The following is an 18,059-nucleotide window of genomic DNA, read 5'->3' on the forward strand; positions in this document are numbered from 1 at the left end:
CTAAATATATCTGTCAAGTCCATCTGGTCCAATGTATCATTCAGGGCCATTGTTTCTTGACTGATTCTCTGTCTAGATGATATATCCATTACGTTAAGTGGATTATTAAAGTCCCCTGCAATTACCACATTCTTATCAATAAGGTTGCTTATGTTTGTGATTGTTTTATACATTTGCATGCTACCAAATTCAGTGCATAGACATTTATAATTGTTAGCACTTCCTGATGGATAGAACCTATAATTTTTATGAAATATCCTTCTTCATCTCTTCTTACAGCCTTTAATTTAAAGTCTAGTTTGTCTGCTATAAGTATGGCTACTCCAGCTATCTTTTGACTTCCAGTAGCATGATAGATAGTTCTCCATCCCTTCAATTTCAATCTGAAGCTGTCCTCAGGTCTAAAATGAGTCTCTTGTAGACAGCATATAGATGGGTCTAGTTTTTCATCTATTCTCATACCCTATATCTTTTGATTCGAGCATTTAGTCCATTTACATTCAGTGTTATTATTGAAAGATATGGATGGGTATTGAGGAGGGCACCTGTTGGGATAACCACTAGGTGTTGTATGGAAACCAATTTGACAATAAATTTCATATTAAAAAAATACAAATCAATGATAATTATTTTTAAAAAAGAGAAAGATATGGGTTTACAATCATTGTGATATCTGTAGGGTTTCATGCTTGTAGTGATGTCTCTGGTACTTTGTGGTCCTTGCAACATTTCACTCACAGAATCTCCCTTAGGATCTTTTGTAGGGCTGGTTTAGTGGTGATGAATTCATGCAGTTTTTGTTTGTTTGGGAAAACCTTCATCTCTCCTTCTATTCTGAATGCCAGACTAGGATAAAGGATTGCTGGATAAAGGATTCTTGGCTGCATAATTTTTCTGTTCATCACATGGAAGATTTCCTGCCATTCCTTTCTGGCCTGCCAAGTGTCAGTAGATAGGTCTGCTACTACAGTTATGTGTCTATCTTTGTATGTTAGGACCCATTTATCCCTAGCTGCTTTCAGAATTCTCTTTATCTTTGTATTTTGCCAGTTTCATTATGATATGTCTTGTAGAAGATCGATTCATGTTACGTCTGAAGGGAGGTCTCTGTTCCTCTTGGATTTCACTGCCTTTTTCCTTCCCCTGATCAGGGAAGCTCTCAGCTATGATTTGTTCAAGTACACCTTCAGCCCCTTTCTCTCTCTCTTCTTGTGGAATTCCTATGATACCGATATTGTTCTCTTTGATTGCATCACTTAGTTTTCTAATTCTCCCCTCGTACTCCTGGATTTTTTTATCTCTTTTTCTCAGCTTCCTCTTTTTTCATAATTTTATCTTCTAATTCACCTATTCTCTCCTCTGTCTCTTCAATCTGAGCTGTGGTCACCTCCGTTTTATTTTGCACCTTATTTACAGCATTTTTTAACTCCTCATGCCTGTTTCTTATTCTCTTGATCTCTGTAGCAATAGATTCTCTGCTGCCCTGTATTCTTTCTTCAAGCCCAGCTATTAATTTTATGAGTATTATTCTAAATTCATATTCAGTTATATTGCTTAAATTGGTTTTGATCAATTCGTTAGCTGTCGCTACTTCCTGGAGTTTCTTTTGAGGATAATTCTTTCGTTTTGTCATTTTGGCTAGTTTTTTTTTTGTTGTTGTTCCTTATGCATTTTAAAAGCTTGTGTCTTCTCTGCACCTGTGAGCACTGCAATATTGAATGGAAGGTCACACACTGTCCAGTGCCTGGCCCTTCAGGAGGTGTTTTTTTTTTTTTTTTTTTTTTGTTTTTTTTTGGAGATTTTTACTTGCTCTCTGTTGTGATGTTGGTTATTTTATTTCCCTACTCTAGTGGTATTTTCACCCTCCACCCGGTGCGCTTTGTTACTTGGAGTAGCCTTGTAAAGGAAAACAGATAGACAAACAGGAGACAAAAACACGCAAGCAAACAAATAAGAGAAACAAAGAAAGCTAAAAAACTGAAAACTAAAACAAAAATCCCACAAACACCAACTGCAAGTAAAGAACATGGTGGAGGCAGTCCTGATGGGAGAGCACAGACAAAGAGAAATGACAGGAGCAGGGATGAAGAAAAACATAAACATTGACTAGTCAGAGAAACTAAAAGTCTTAATCTAGAGGGAGAGAAAGGAAAATAAGGAAGGATGCAGGGAAGAAAAACCAAAATAAAGTTACCTAGACAGAGAAACTATATGGCTTGATTATTCCAGAGAGAGAGGAAGGAATGTAAAGAAGGAGGTGTAGAACATGTATCAAGAGCATGTATTAAATATATCCATTTAGACAAACCATAAACAAGACTAACCAGCCTAGAGGAGGGAAGAGATAAGGAGGAGAGATGGGGGTAGAATATATCTATATATCCAGAGGTGACCTAGAGTTAATCCAGGCAGTGCTGCAGCACTGGTCTGGGGGAGCTGTCCACAGTGTCTGTCCAGCTCCATTAGATACTCAGTTACCCAGTGTGAAGGGGTGTCATCCCTTGTAGTCTGGACCCACCTGCACTATGGGCCCTGGGACTGATCCCTGAGTCCCCACCTTGGTGGTGGTAGTGGAGGGGGAATGGCGATCCCCCAGTGTCTTCTTCACGGAGTTAGACCCAGTGGACTGTGTCATTCTCTCTGTGCCGTGGGTGCAGACGGGATGGTCCTTCTCACTCTGCCAACTCCCCTGACTCTGTGCTTGGCTAGGATTCAAAGTCCCACTCTGTACACTCTGGCACTGGGGAAGCGCCTCTTAGTGCGGTCCGATATGTGGTCCCGGCTGTCTTTGTCTGTGCTGGCACACTTCAGGGAGGACTGCCTTCTCCTACTGCAGACTGCACTGCCAACCTCGCTGCTGAGACCTGGGGGTGGCAGATGCAGGCAGCAGGCGGGCTTTGTCTTTTCCCACAGCACTCCAGGGAGGGGGATGCTTTGTCCCACTGTGTACTGCACCTTAGGCCAAGCCACTGAGCCCAGGGGTGGCAGACACAGGCTTTGTACTATCACACAGCCCTCCAGGGAGATGACCACTTTCTCCCACTGTGGACTGCATGCACCCTGACCTACCACCACACCCAGGGCTGGCTCCCCTACTCCCCAGGTGCAAGAACAGGGAGCCGGCCCCAGTCTGAAGAAAGCCCTGCAGTTAGAGATAGGATCCCTCTCAGTCTAAGTCTGAGGTCTTTCTCCTGCCCAGATATGGTCCTACACTTCCCTAGCTGCTCTTTCTCTTCCCTTTGTCTCTCCGCAGAAGGGGGTCCCTACCTTCCATACTCACATGGACTTTTTTTATTTCCCACAGTTTGCAATCACCCACCTATCTTTTCTCTGGTTTTCCCATTTTCTTCTTGGTAGATTCAGTCTCTTCATACCAGACTCTGGAGTTCAAAGTCCTTTGGCTTCAGCACCTCTTTGTTTGAGAGAGGTGGGAAGTATGGATCCCCCTACTTCTCTGCCATGTTGGCCCAAAGACTCATTTCAGATCAGAGGACATGTGCAGATTGAAAGTGAGAGGATAGAGAACATATATCATGGTAACAGACATCAAAAGAAAGCTGGAGTACCCATACTTATATCAGACAAACTAGATTTTAAGACAAAGCTTGTAACAAGACATTAATGAAGGCATCATATTATAATTAAGGGGTCTATCCATCACAAAGAGCTAACAGTTGTAAATATTTATGCCTCCAAAGTGGAGCACCCAAGTATATAATTCAGTCAATCACAGACATAAGCAAACTTATTGATAATAAGACTGTTATTGTGACTTCAGTACTCCAGTTACAACAATGGACAGATCATCTAGGCAGAAAATCAATAAGGAAAAAATGACACGTTGGACAAGATGGACTTAAAAGATATACTCAGAACTTTACATCCTAAAGTAGCAGAACACACATTATTCTTGATTGTACGTGGAGCATTCTCCAAAATAGATCACATACTGAGTCACAAAACAGCCCTCAACAGGTACAAAAAGATTGAGATAATACCATGCATATTTTCAGATCACAACACTATGAAACTTGAAACCAAACACAAGAAAAAATTTGGAAAACCGAAAATACATGGAAGTTAAAGAACATCCTACTAAAGAATGAATGGATCAACCAGGAAATTAAAGAAGATATTTTTAAAAATGTAAGCAAATGAAAACGAAAACAGGACAGTCCAAATCCTTTGGGATGCAGCAAAGGTAGTCCTAAAAGGAAAATACATTGCAATTCAGGCCTATCTCAAGAAGGAAGAAAGGTCCCAAATATACAACCTAACCTTACACATAAAGGAGCTAGAAAAACAGCAGCAAATAGAACCCAACACCAGCAGATAAGGGGAAATAGTAAAGATTAGAGCAGAAATAAACAGTATAGAATAAAAAAAAAACAGTAGAACGGATCAATGAAACTAAGATCTGTTGTGGTTTTTTTAAAGAAGAAACAAAATTGATAAATCCCTAGCCAGGAAAAAAAAAAAAACCCAATAGATAAAATCATGAATGAAAGAGGAGAGATCACAACTAACACCACAGAAATGCAAACAATTAGACAATACCATGAAAAATTATATGCCAGCAAACTGACAATTTGGAGGAAATGGAAAAATTCCTAGACAACCACATACTACAAAAACCCAAATGGGAAGAAAAGAACATTTGAACAGACCCATAACCAATGAAGATGTTGAATCAGTTATCAAAAATCTCCAAACAAATAAGAATCCTGGGCCAAATGGATTCCCAGGGGAATTCTCCCAGGCATTTAAAAAATTAATCCTATTGTTTTCAAACTGTTCCAAAAAATAGAAATGGAATGAAAGCTTCCAAATGCATTCTATAAAGCTAGCATTACCTTGATTCCAAAAACAAAGACCCCACTAAAAAGGGGAAATTATAGCCCAATATCCATGATGAACCTGGATGCAAAAATTATCAACAAGATACTAGAAAGTTGATTTCAACAGTATATTAAATGAATTATTCACCATGATCAAGTAGGATTCATTGGGCTGCAGGGCTGGTTCAATATTTGCAAATCAATCAACGTGATACACCACACTAATAGAAGGAAGGATAAGTCATATGATCCTGACAATAGACGCAGAAAACGCACTTGACAAAATATGGCATTCTTCATTGATAAAAATCTGCAAAGTAGGGATAGAAGGAATATACCTCAAGATAGTAAAGGCCATATATGAAAGGCCCACAACTAATATCATCGTCAATGGGGAAAAACTGAGAGCTTTCCCCCTGAGATCAGGAACATGACAGAGATGTCCACTCTCATTATTGTTGTTCAACATAGTGTTGGAAGTTCTAGCCTAAGCAATCAGGCAACATAATGAAATAAAAGGCATCCAACTGACAAAGAATAAGTCAAACTTTCGCTCTTCATGGATGATATGATACTGTACATGGATGACCCAAAATATGCCACACACACACACACACACACACACAAAACCTGTTAGAGCTGGTACATGAATTCAGCAAAGACACAGTGTATGAAATCAATGTACAGAAATGGGTTACATTTGTATATACCAATAATGAAACAATAGCCCAAAGGTATATTAAGGAATCAATCCCATTTACAATTTCAAAAAAACCACAAGATATCTAGGAATCAACATAATGGAAGAGGTAAAAGATCTGTATGCTGAAAACTATAGAAGGCTTATGTAAGAAATTGAAGACAGAAGAAATGAAAAAAAAAATTCCATGCTCATGGATTGTAAGAACAAATATTGTTAAAATGTCACAACTACCCAAAACAATTTACACATTCAACACAATCCCTATCAAAATAGCATCAGCAATCCTCACAAGCTAGAAAAATCCTAAAATTTGTGTGGAACCACAAATGCCCCCTGAATAGCTGAAGTAATGTTAAAAAAGAAAACAAAAGCTGGAGGCATCAGAATCCTGGACTTTAACTTGTATTACAAAGCTGTAATCATAAGACAGTATCATACTGACACAAAAACAGGCACATAGATCAATAGAATAGAATAGAGAACCCATAAATGGACCCACATTATATGGCCAACTAATTTGCAACAAAGCAGGAAAGAGCATCCAATGGAAAAAAGACGATATCTTTATAAAGTGGTGCTGGGAGAACTGGACATCAAAATGCAGAAGAATGAACCCGAACCACTTCCAATTTACACAAAAATAAATTCAAAGTGCATGTGAGACATTAAACCATCACAATTGTACAGGAGAAAACAGGCAGCAACCTCTTTGACTTCAGTTGCAGCAACTTCTTACTTGACATGTCTCCAAAGGCAAGAGAAACAAAACAAAAAGTAACTATTGGGACCTCATCAAGCAAGATAGAAAGCTTCTGCACAGCAAAGTAAATAATCAATAAAACTAAAAGGCAATTGAGGGATGGGAGAAGATATTTTCAAATGACATATAAGATAAATGATTAGTATCCAAAATCTATAAAACACCTACCAAACACAACACCCAAAAAACAAATAATCCGGTGAAGAAATGGGCAGAAAACATGAATAGACACTTTTCCAAAAGGCATCCAGATGGCAAACAGACACATGAATAGATGCTCAACATCATTCCTCATCAGGGAAATACAAATCAAAACCACAATGAGATACAACCTCACACGTGTCATAATGGCAAAAATTGACAACTCAGGAAACAACAGATTTGGCAAAGATGTGGAGAATGGGGAACCCTATTGCACTGTTGGTGGTAATGAAAACTGGTGCAGTCACTCTGTAAAACAGTATGAAGATTCTTTAAAAAATTAAAAATAGAACTACCCTACAACTCAGCAATTTCACTATTAGGAAGTTATCCAAAGGATACAGGAGTGCTGATTTGAAAGGGCACAGGCACCCTGATGTTTATAGCAGAGCCATGAACAATATTCAAATTATGGAAAAAATCCAAATGTCCATGAACTCATCAACTGATGAATGGATTAAGAAGATGTACTAATGTAAAATGGGCGCCTGGGTGGCTCAGTTGGTTAAACTCCCACTTTTGGCTCAGATCATGATCTCACGGTTTGTAAGTTGGAGCTCCACATCGGGCTCTGTCCTGACAATTCAGAGCCTGGGGTCTGCTTCATGTTCTGTGTCTCCCTCTCTCTCTGCCCTTCCCCCACTCACACTCTGTCTCTCAAAACTAAACATTAAAACAAAAAGATGTGGGACACACACACATACAGACACACACAATAGAATTCTACTTGGCAATGAAAAAGAATGAAGTATTGTCATTTGCAACAATATAGATGGAAATGGAGGGTATTATGTTAAGCAAAATAAGTCAGTCAGAGAAAGACAGATATTATATGATTTCACTCATATGTGGAATTTGAGAAACTTAACAGATGAGCATAGGGGAAGGGAAGGAAAAATAAGATAAAAACAGAGAGGTAGGCAAACCATAAGAGACTCTTAAATACAAAGAACAAACTGAGGGTTAAGGGTGACAGTAGGTTTGAAGGTGAGTTAAATCAGTGATGGGCATTAAGGCAGGCACTTTTCAGGATGAGCACTGGGTATCAAATGTAAGAGATGATTCACTGGGTTTTACTCCTGAAACCAAGACTACACTGTATGTTAACTAATGTAAAAAAAAAGCTGCATAAGGAAATGCAGGAATGCTAGACATCCTAGCTCTTAGCATAGATGTTTATGGGACCATGTTCAGCAGCTGTGGCCATAAAAGTACATCACACATCTTTCCCCCAAATACAAAACAAGCAGAGGAGGGGATTCAGAGGTCATTGAAAGGGATCCCTGGAGGATTTAAATCTAGGTAAAGTGTTAACATGGAGCCCCTAGAGGAAGAATGAAAATGGAAAGTCCTGCCTGCCCTTAGTCAATTTGCAAATTACCTTCTCCTGTCCTTATCCTTTCCACATGTAGGGTTTGACCTCTTTACATGTTTTTTGGCTAATGCAATTCCAGAGTTTGAACTAGAAAACTTAAAGTTTCAAATATTTGGTAAAAAAAAAAAAAAAAACTCCAAAAGAAAAAACAACACCTCAATAAAAGAAGCAGGAAACAAACCTTTTCCTTTAAAGTGTAGAAAGCAGCCACTGTCCTGGGGCAGGTAGTAGTCCTGGAAATTGTTACACTTAAGGACATCTAATTTCAATGGTTGCTGCCATTCCTGTGAAAGTAACTTCAACCTCTAAATCTCAGTAATTCTGAGGGGCTGTCTCTTCTTTTTTACCCAAATTCATTATACTGAAATTAACCTGTTCTCTAAGAGGAATTTGGGAGGAGGGCTGGCTCTTCTCCTTCCTCCCACATACAATAGCTGATGACTCTGTAAGATTTCTTAGTTCAAGAAAGAATATGAGAGTCTGTACACCATTTAAGTTGCTGTAGGAAGTAATAGAACCAAACCAAACTCCTGGGCTATAAAAGAAAGAAGGCTTTAATATAATAATATTCAAATCTAGCTTTTACTATTTAAGATAAATATTGCCACTCCAAGTAGGTAAATAGATGGGAGGAAAAAGTGTCAAGGAGATGGGATTCATCACAGCAAGTGTCCAAGCTGCTGAGGAAAGGTTGCACTATCACTGGACATTCACTCAGTCCTGAGCTTGATTGTGGCCAATTCTTCTTGTTCTTGAGTTCCACTGGTCAGTTAGGATTGGGGCTCCAGCTGGCAGGACAGGATGTAGCTAAAGAGAGAATGACACCTGTGAGTCGACCAGGAGCTACAATTCAGGTGTCTCTCCCAGTGTTTTCCCAGTAGCTGGAATCTGGTGTTCCAGTGATCACCAGGAAACAAGGCTTGAGGCTGCCCAGGGAGCCATGGATGCAGGATCCCTAGAGTGGCCACCAGAAAGAGTCCACGCCTTTGCTCAGCTCCTGATGGGCCTCACCTCTCATCCTCACTGAGTCGCTCCACAGCCTGGAACCAGGCTCTAAACTGCTCCTTCGGTTCTAGAGTGTAGTTATCTGCAGCCACCTGGAGGAGCATGATCTCTTTCATTACTTCGTATTCCTAGGCCAAGAGAAGAACAGGATGCACACAGAGCCTGGGTGGGTTGAGCAGTGGGATAGGGGACCAGTCCTAGGTCTTTGCACATGTGGCAGCCTTCCTTCCCTGATAAATTCATCCAGTCTCAACCTGTTCGCAGAGGTGAGTATAAATAGCCCCTCCTCCTGCAGGAAGTTATCCCTGATGCCACTCCCCTGACTTCACTTACCAGATGGATGGGTCTTACACTTTTTCATTATCAAACTATTCCAGTAAATGTGTGATGGAGGGGATGAAGCCAAGAAATATTCTTCCCAGGGGCATCTCTGGTATCCACTCCCCTACACTTCCCTAATAGGAAGTGCCACAAATGCTCACCTTAGTTTTTTTCTTATGGTTGATCTCATCGCCCTAGAAAGCAAATAGCCAAAGTCCATCAGAAAGAGCCCCTTGTTATTGCTTGTTCCTTATACACATCCTTTCTCATGTTGTTCTCGTGCCAGGACACACTAGAAGACTGTCCATACACAGATAACAGGACTGGGATATAAGCCAGGCTCTGGGGTCCAGAGAAAGGAGGACATGGGGTGGACAGTCAAGCACCTTATAGCACAACCCTCTCTGATGACAGAAGGGGAGGCTGAAACCTCTGGGGGGAGGGGGCTGTTAGGCTATGTAAGTGCTTGCCGATGTGGAGGTGCCTGACTTTGCTCTCCCCCCATAAGCAGCCTGAGAGGGAGAGGCTGAGGTCAACTCAGACAAACTTCATGCAGCTTTGCATTCAGACAGTCTTGGGCACCAGGACCAGTGTCATAAGTGCAAACTCCCTTCACTCATCACTGAGATGAGAAACTCTAGCTCACAGGGGTAGCTGTGAAGCTCTCATGAGGGGAGGTTTGCCAAGTACTGAGGTCTCAGGACTCATTACAGGGGTTCTCCACTCCCAAACCTCAGGATTCTGGGCCCTCCTACACAATCTAGAGGTTCACTCACCTTCAGATAGTCCTCCATTGCAGTGTCCAGCATCACCATGTCAGTGAGGAAAGTGCCAAGGAAGGGGACAACACCCTGTGTCATTAGAGTAGGGGTGGGATGAGTCCCTGCTCTCAGGTGCACACAGGGACCCTCCCTTGAAAATGCTTCAGCCTCCTGGTCCACCCCAGGTTCTCACATGGAGCAGCCTAGGATCCCTAGCAGCCGCCTCTCAATTCCCCCTTACCCTCACCCTCCAAGGACATCAGACTTCTCCTAATCACCACCAGGGCCTGCTTTTAGAAAATCAAATTGTATGTAGTCCTAGGCCCCTCTCCACCCACAAATCCATTCTGCATCCAGCTGGATAGACCCTCCTCCCAGTCACTTTAAAATAAGAGTTTTGGAAGCTGTGGCAACAAGAGGAGGAGCTGGAGTAGAAAGGTCCACCTGTCTTGATCTGGAGGCCTCCAGCTGTCAGAGAGGAGCCCTTCTCCTCTCACTCTGGAGGCTCTATTCCCCAGGAACACTCACCTTCTTCTGCAGCCTTTTCTGGGCTCTCTGGCGGCTCATCATCAGGGTGGCCCATTTAGATGGCCGCTCCTGCAGGGGCAAGGACAAGTTCATTGAGACCATAATATCCTCAGTCCACTCCCCCCCCCCCACCATCTTTGACTTGAGACCCTGGACATCTGACCCAAGTCAGCTGGTACCAATGCTACATTATCCTTAAACATGCTGTGAGTGATTCTAGCACAATCTCAGCTCCAACATTCACTCCATGTGTGACCTTGAACTTGCAGCCTGGCCTTCCTGAGCTTGTTTTCTCATTGAGAAAAGTGAGAACACCACCTACATCACATGGTCTTCTGAGGACTCAGTGTCCTATTACTATCATTATTGTTTCCCTCCACCCATCCCAACCCCACTACTGAGCAGAGGGCTGTCCTCTGGGCTCTCAAGCTGTATACAGGTCCCCATCTGGACTAGCTGTTAATATGGAGAGACAGGGTGTCTATAGCATCTGGTTGAACAGCACCTTCTTGCTCCACCCCCAATGGAATCTTCACCCCAAACTGTAACCATATTCATACCAAAGGCTTCACCTCCCCAAGGAATGCTTCAGATCATTCCCCTACACAGCAGTCTTTCTTCATCCACTCAGGACCCTGTTCCCTCAGGCCCCACCCTCTCTCTTCCCAAACCTCCTCCTCCCATGATACCTTCAGGAACAGTTCCCTTCTCTGTGGGTTATCTTCAGTGCACAGCTTTTTAAATTTTTGAAAGCTCTTCCTGAATAGAGGAAAAAATGGCAGAAAAAATTATAGGAATCATGTGGCTTGAATGTAAGTCCCTCTTATTTGAGTACTCCAAAAAGTCAAACTGCCAGTATTAGGGTTTTCTCTGGATTCCTCTGAGAACTAAGGTGTTTGTAGGACATGGAGGGAGCTCTCATGTGAGTCATCCAGTGCCACCATTTCCATATTAATTGAGCAACTCTGTTTCAGTCAGGTGTGGTTTCAATTGGGCAGAGAGTTTTGTTGCTGTAAAGTAAGCGCTTGATAATATTTAATTTGGGTCAACTCAGTGCGTGATATTTAAGAAAAAATATTTCTGTAGCTGGAGTCAGGGTGGACTATTCTCCAGGGTGGGTTATAGACCTGTACACCAGCCCAGGTTCTATTGCCAGGGTTTGCTGCCTCCCAGGAGGGTCCCAGTTACTGAGGGGGAAAAGATGTGCATATGGGAAATCCCTCATCCACCCTGATCCTTCTATGGAGAGAGGCATACTCACCTGGAAACTTTCTCCCATGTCTTCTTCAGAGAGTAAATTGAGGCACTCTGCAGAGCAGAGAGGATGGCATGCAGTGAAGAGTAGTTCCGCATGATTTGACAGGCCTGGGGAGGGAAGAGAATGAGTGGTCATGTGGGTAGCAGGAGTCCTATTTGCTCTAAAGTATCAGTCTCCCTCAGTTTAAATTTTCCCTCCAAGATGACAGATATCCAGGTGCCTGCAGAAGGGCACATATAAGACCCAAAGAGTAACACTGCTGGGGAGAGGGAAGATTTTAGCTCATTCCAAGGAAGGAGCCAGGTAGGAACTGAGCGTTCCACCATTGGGACATGCAAGTAAAGGTCAGCATGTCCCTGGAGGGAAGAGCCTAGGGACTGTGCAGACCCTAGGGCTTAGACTAGGGACTCCAACCCTGAGAATTGATAAAGGAAATATCAGTTTCCAAGGCTCAGAAGAGTGACTCATCTTGGCCTCCCATAAAATACCTTGGCCACCTTTATCCAGTGCTCCACCACCATGGCCCTGTCCTGGGCTATCATTCTTGGGTTTCCAAGGCAGGTGGTGATGACACAGTTGACCACACTGTTAAATTGGGTGACGGTAGCACAGACTGTGGGTGCCAGGTGCTCATTACCAGGCTTATTCCGCTTGGACCAGATGGAGCCCAGGCACTGATGAGGCAGCACCTTCTTGAACAGCTCCTAGAGAATGGGGTGGGGAGGGTAGGAGTGTTCAGCCAGCCATTTCACATTCAGGATTAGTGTCCTAGGTAGGAGGTTACCAGGTCAGAGCTTTAGTTCCTGAAGCTGAGAATGTGGCCTGAGCCTGATTGGAATCCCTGGATTTCATTCCATTCTATTTTCACTGAGGGAGTCAAGTACAGGAAGACCTAGGAGTGAATACTGGCAGGGAAGGAAGGAGAGAATTTGTACCCTGGTCATCCTTGCTAACCCCAGCCTCTAGATGACAGTTCAATGTGACTCCTCACAAGGGGGCATTTTCCACTCCACCTGTTTTTCCCTTTGGTCCTACTCTCCTTTCGATGCACATTCCCCCATGACAGTTACAACCATAGGTTTCTCTGTTTCCCCTTGTAGTTATGTACATGTCAGATGCCTAATAAGTGCACAGGGTGTTAAGACTCCAAGGAAGATGGGTGGGTGACCCATGGACTTGACTGCACCCAGTGAGCTGTCTTCCTCCACCTGAAGGACCAGGGCCTACCCATTTTTCTAGCTGTTCTATCTCATTTAATCTACACAGTAACTCTGCATCAATTCTTATCAGTGCCTATCTCTACAGTTTGCAGCTGGACAGTGAAAGCTTGATTTAAGGACCTTGGCAGGGTAACATGGTTGATAAGTGGTCGAGCTGAAATTTGGACCCGGACTATAGTAGTCCACATCAGGGAAAGGCAGGTCTGGGTTAGCTGACGGCAAAAATGTAGAAAGTGCCCTGCCCTGTCCTGCCCTGAGAGCCCAGCTTCTTACCGCATCTATGTACGTTAGCTGCTCTGCCACCAGCTTGGGAGGGAAGTCCATGAGGCTGGGCTTCTCCTCATTCAGCTGGTTCTTTGGGGTCACATGCCCGTGGCAGGAAGGCTCTGGCGCTGGAGTTGGCTCTGTCTCTATTTTTAGAGCTGGAGTTAAAATTCTAAGTAAAGCTGATGATTGAGCTGATTGTAGCTGTGGACCTGGCACATATGCTGAAGAAGATGTTAGCACTTGTTCCAGTTCTGGAACAGCTGATGGAGGTGATGCTGGCTCTGACGCTTGAGGTGATGGTTGAAACATAACTGGCGCTGTCTCTAGTTCCATAGTAGACCCCTTTTCTGGCTCTGCAACTGGAAGGAGCCCTGGGGCTGGCACTGGACCAGGATAAAGAGAAAGGTTCATCCACATAACTGACTTTCCAGGTGCCTTCCCAAAAACAGGACAGGTACCATTGCTTTCAAAACAATATTCAGCCCATGAACCCCACCCCAGTTAGTCTTCCCAGATTTTAATCCCCTTTACCATCTGACTCTGCCTCAGTGGGCTCCAGAGTTTCCTGATGCACCAGGATAAGGGCGGTGTGGTTCTTCAGGTTCCAGTCATGCAGCTTCATATCCACATAGGCTGTCTTTACTTTGAAACTGGTAAAATTCAGAGACTGCCAGGTATCCTGAAATTTCTGGTCAGGCCATGTACTCAAGATGGGAGAGAGGGTGCTGGGTAGAGTCATGTGTGGAGAAGCATCAGAGGCCTGGCCTTTTATTCCACACTGTACTCCCACAGCATCATTATTTCTCTATGGATCCCAGAGGATGGCCCAGCCCACTTCCAACCCCGCCTTTGCAGTGGAAGGCCTAGTCATCCAGAAAACCTGTGTGAGTCTGGTTTTTTCACTGATACTCTTCTCACCACGGCCTTGGGCATAGTCAATGCCATCCTCAGTAAAGACCAGTAATAGGGCTTACGTTTGAGGCCGATTTATGAGCAGTCTTCTCACTACACCTTCTGTTCTTGGCCCTAGTTGCTGTGGTAAGCAGAGGTAGATATGGAGAGAAGCAGGCAGAGCCAGATAGAACAGTAGAAGGGATGGGTCTCTTAGGCACCAACTGAACCCAGACTGTGCTTTGCTTCCCAGTTTTGGGGCCCCATCCACAGCTCTCTTTGACTCATTTGCTTCTTCACAGGAAGCCCCCAAACATAAGCCCTCCTATGGAAATCAAGAGATCTGTGAGTTCCATGGTTCTGAAAGTCCTCCTCCAGCCACAACCCCTAAAGTCTCTTATGCTGCTCTGTGGATGCAGGAGGCCCTCCTACTGAACCTGAAGACCTGAACATGAGTATGTTTACTTGGTCTTGTAGTCTGTCATAATGGTCAAATAAGGGACAATCCTTTCATACCCAGAGGACGCCATGAAAATGTCACATATAATGAACCAAGGACATGAGTGTAGAGTGATTGCCTACTCTCTGACTAGAATTGACACCAAGGCATTGTGTCTACTTTATTCACTGAATTATCTTAGTGACTAGAAAAGTGCCTGCATTACTAGGTGATTAACATATACTGTTGATTGAATTAACCCAACCAGTACTTTTCAGATAACTGTGTGGGCCATGGGTGCCTCTGCCTGTCCCCCAGCAAGCCCTAGTCTGGCCATATAAAGGAAAAATACCAAGCCCAGCTAGATAGAATCTCAGAAGTCCTTTGCAAACAGGACAACTTCTGCTTTCCATGTCCTTTTCTAAATTCAGAAGTGCCACAGGCCTGCGAGGGTTGAGGTTGAGAGCTTCTTCACTGGAGAGAGAGAGAACTATTAAACCTAAAGATACTCAGCATGTCCAGCAGCCCTTTCTACAGAGTCAGGCACCAGATAAGCCCATGCCATGTTTTCTCCCATAGTTTACTACAGTTGACACTGTGAGGTTCATCCTCTTACCACCGCACTCCCAGAAGAGGAAAGTGAAGCTCATAGAGGTGCAGTGACATTCCCAAGATACACAAGTAGTAAATGGGAGGCTCCCCCCTGTGCTGTGTATGAGGCAAGCACTCACCTTTTGAACTGCTGTCCCAGGACTAATTGGGCCATGGGGAACACCTGGTATATGCAGAAAATGGTTGTGATGTTTGAGATGTTTCTATCCTGGAAAGGTGATTGTAGCAGGGACTGTAAAAAATTTTCCATTGTGCCTTCCTTGAGCTTCAGCATTGTACAGGCCTCATCCAGGGACAGGGTTGATTCCTTTTAACACCGGGTAGACAAGGAGGGGCATGTAGTCAGCTTCAATACCATGAACTACCAGGAAGATCAGGGTCTGGTTCTCAGACCAAAGACCCCCATCCCTTTGGGAACTTGTGAAAGAGAAGGGACTCGGGTGCCCACACAGAATAAGGTTCTAGGCTTAAAATTGCAATTGGTTTTATGGGGGAAATGATAAACCATTGGTAACTTCCAAGCATTCTCTTAGCTGAGCAACAATAGCACTTCTTTTAATAGCCTATATTAAGAGCATTATGCCAGTGAGTCATCAGTAAACATCCCTACTGTAGATATGAGAAAACAGAGGGTTAGAATTTCGAATGCTGCTCAAGATCATATAGGTTAGTCCTGAGAATTGTCAAAAGCATGGGCTGCATTTCCTCTAAGCTAATGAGGCTTGGTCTGTTCCTGATAGGGAGAAAGTTTCTGGGGGAAACCACCTTCTTCAGCAGGCCCCAGGGAGCCAGTCAATTGTAGTCTGGGTTCCAGGCTTACCCTGATCATCTCTGGGTCCCGAGAAAGGACATGAATCTGGACCTGTTCTCACCCTATACCAGCACTTGATGTTGTTGCTGGACTGATGCACCTGCTGCTTGTCAAGGGAGATGGAATTTAATCCTTAGAGCAGCTCATCAAAGATTTCCTGGGTGAAACTCTTAAAAGACAGAGGCAGGTATCTCAGCCAGGAGGCATCAAAGTCCTTCCACCCAATTAGTGCTTCCATGTTATGGCAGATCTAGCAACCTAAAACATTCTTTTAGGACACTTAAGATTTTCCCTGCATCACTGTTGACATGAAAACAGAATTGAATCCTGTCAAGTTCCAACAGACTTGAAAGGCTGAAACAGTGGCACACAACCTCCTTTATGGAATATTATGAAGACATATAAGAACACAGCTCATGACTTGGTGGGCCTACAATAATTTAATGTGTTCTGAGAGACAAGACATTACAGAAACATATAGAATGGCTTCATCCCACCCTTAATTTTGTGTTAAATCACCCTGTTTTGTGTGATGATATGTAAGGGCTTGGAGAAGTTCTGCAAGGACAGTGGAGCTGAGTGCTACCCAGGATATCTGGGGCAAGTAGGTAAAATAATAAAACAGCAGTAAAATGCAAAGATACTCATGGCCTCATGAAAAGTAAAAAATAAATAAATAAATAAAAATGATTAATTAAAAACATTAAATATGTTCTCTATCAAAATATAAAAAATAAAATACATACACAATACATGCATTCTCTACCATTCCAACATATGTAAAGAGTGTCCTCCTACCTTACCACATAGCTGGTGGCAGAGGTTTGGATATTCAGATTATTTTGTGGTTGGGCCTGTGGGACGCTCATGTGGAAATACAATGTGAGGGCCTCAGGTTTGGCCCCATATTTATGTGCAGGCCCTGGGTGTGAAAAACCCTCTTCCCATTCTTACCTCAGAGCAGCGCTGATTCTTGGTATCCTTCTGCACCTGACACTTATCTAGGGCGCTGCCGTAGTTGAAGCCATGGACCAGCTCCTCAAAGATATCTTGGGTGAAGCTCTGCAAGTACAGTGCCCCGTAGTCGGGCCAAGAGACCTTAGGGTCCTCCCTGGACATTGCCACAAGGGGACATCCCCATTAGAAATTGTGTTCTCTACAGTACAGGCTAAGAGGGGAAGCTGTAAAGACATCCAGCAAGGAGGAAACCAGAAGAAACTCTAGGGCTCGTAATTAACATATAGGTAGTTGAACTTGGTCCCCAGCAATTATCGTCTCCTGCCTGCCAAGACCTGGGGTATGAACATGAGAGATGTGCTAGGCTTTCAACACCTGACATCTTGCTTCTGCTCATGAAGGGCATAGCCCTCGTCCTCTGTCCCCTCCCCTGATCTCTCTCTCTCTCTCTCTCTCTCACACACACACACACACACACACACACACACACACACACGAGGGGCAAGAGGTGTAGGCCTGCTCTGGGCAGGATCAGAGTTGTGGCATGCTCTCCAGTGGGCTGCCCTGAGCTACCTTGTGTTACCTGTGAGCGCCTCCTGCCAAATGACCAACAGCTTCGGAGATGAGGGCTGAGCTGATGTCTACAGTGACATAAAGGTTTCTCACTCTGGGCTTTCTTAAGCCCACATATCCTGAAAATGGGGATACAGCAACAGAACATTTTGTTCTCTAGAGTGACTCTGGGCAAGTGAGCTGGAAAGCAGGCCATCTCTAGAATGTGGGCACCTGGTTACCAGAGTTCTAAGTTCTGTTGAAGCCTATCACCAAGGAAGTGAAGTCACTTTTTCAAGATTCCAGTACCTGGGGCCCTTCTTTAAATGAGACCTATCTAGAACCCCTTATTGATAGTTGACTGCTTATCTTTCTCCTCCAATGTCATCTCCTTAACTGTAAACAATGAGTCAAAAATGCCATAGCCACAACTCCCTGGAAATGCAAGTAGGGTTCTAATTTTGAGGATACAGAACTGAATTCAGCTTTTTTTCTTTGTTTTACCAGTTATATGTCCTAACTCAATGTGTCTCTCAAGTATTCCATAGTTTCCTAATGTG

General features: G+C 43.5%; 1 protein-coding gene across 2 annotated transcripts; it reads right to left on the reverse strand.

The window, feature by feature from the left end:
• Positions 1-8,413: 8,413 nt before the first annotated feature.
• On the reverse strand, positions 8,414-17,758 carry LOC122237279 (ral guanine nucleotide dissociation stimulator-like). 2 transcript variants are annotated; one of them, XM_042981030.1, is made up of 13 exons: positions 17,531-17,758; positions 16,945-17,052; positions 15,299-15,486; positions 13,769-13,962; positions 13,244-13,620; positions 12,239-12,454; positions 11,754-11,857; positions 11,182-11,251; positions 10,493-10,561; positions 9,980-10,054; positions 9,365-9,397; positions 8,889-9,010; positions 8,414-8,684 (listed from the first exon to the last, which is right to left on the reverse strand). In XM_042981030.1, exons 1-13 carry the CDS (start codon positions 17,714-17,716, stop codon positions 8,648-8,650), a joined length of 1,779 nt encoding a protein of 592 aa, XP_042836964.1. In that variant the 5' UTR covers positions 17,717-17,758; the 3' UTR covers positions 8,414-8,647. The 2 variants fall into 2 exon arrangements, with proteins under 2 accessions (XP_042836964.1, XP_042836965.1); XM_042981031.1 differs by having other exon boundaries at positions 17,521-17,609.
• Between the last annotated feature and the right edge of the window lie 301 nt (positions 17,759-18,059).

The sequence above is a fragment of the Panthera tigris genome, chromosome A3, assembly GCF_018350195.1.
Source record: "Panthera tigris isolate Pti1 chromosome A3, P.tigris_Pti1_mat1.1, whole genome shotgun sequence".
NCBI classification, from domain to species: Eukaryota; Metazoa; Chordata; class Mammalia; order Carnivora; family Felidae; genus Panthera; species Panthera tigris.

Bases quoted from the DNA above. Each gene is read 5' to 3' on its own strand.
- LOC122237279 (XM_042981030.1), bottom strand. From the start codon at position 17,716: ATGGCCTGCTTTCCAGCTCACTTGCCCAGAGTCACTCTAGAGAACAAA. The intron at 11,252-11,753 runs GTGAGTATGCCT...TCCTCTATTCAG, and splicing joins ACATGGGAGAAAGTTTCCAG to GAAGAGCTTTCAAAAATTTA. The intron at 10,562-11,181 runs GTATCATGGGAG...TTGCCCCTGCAG, and splicing joins GAAGGGAACTGTTCCTGAAG to GAGCGGCCATCTAAATGGGC.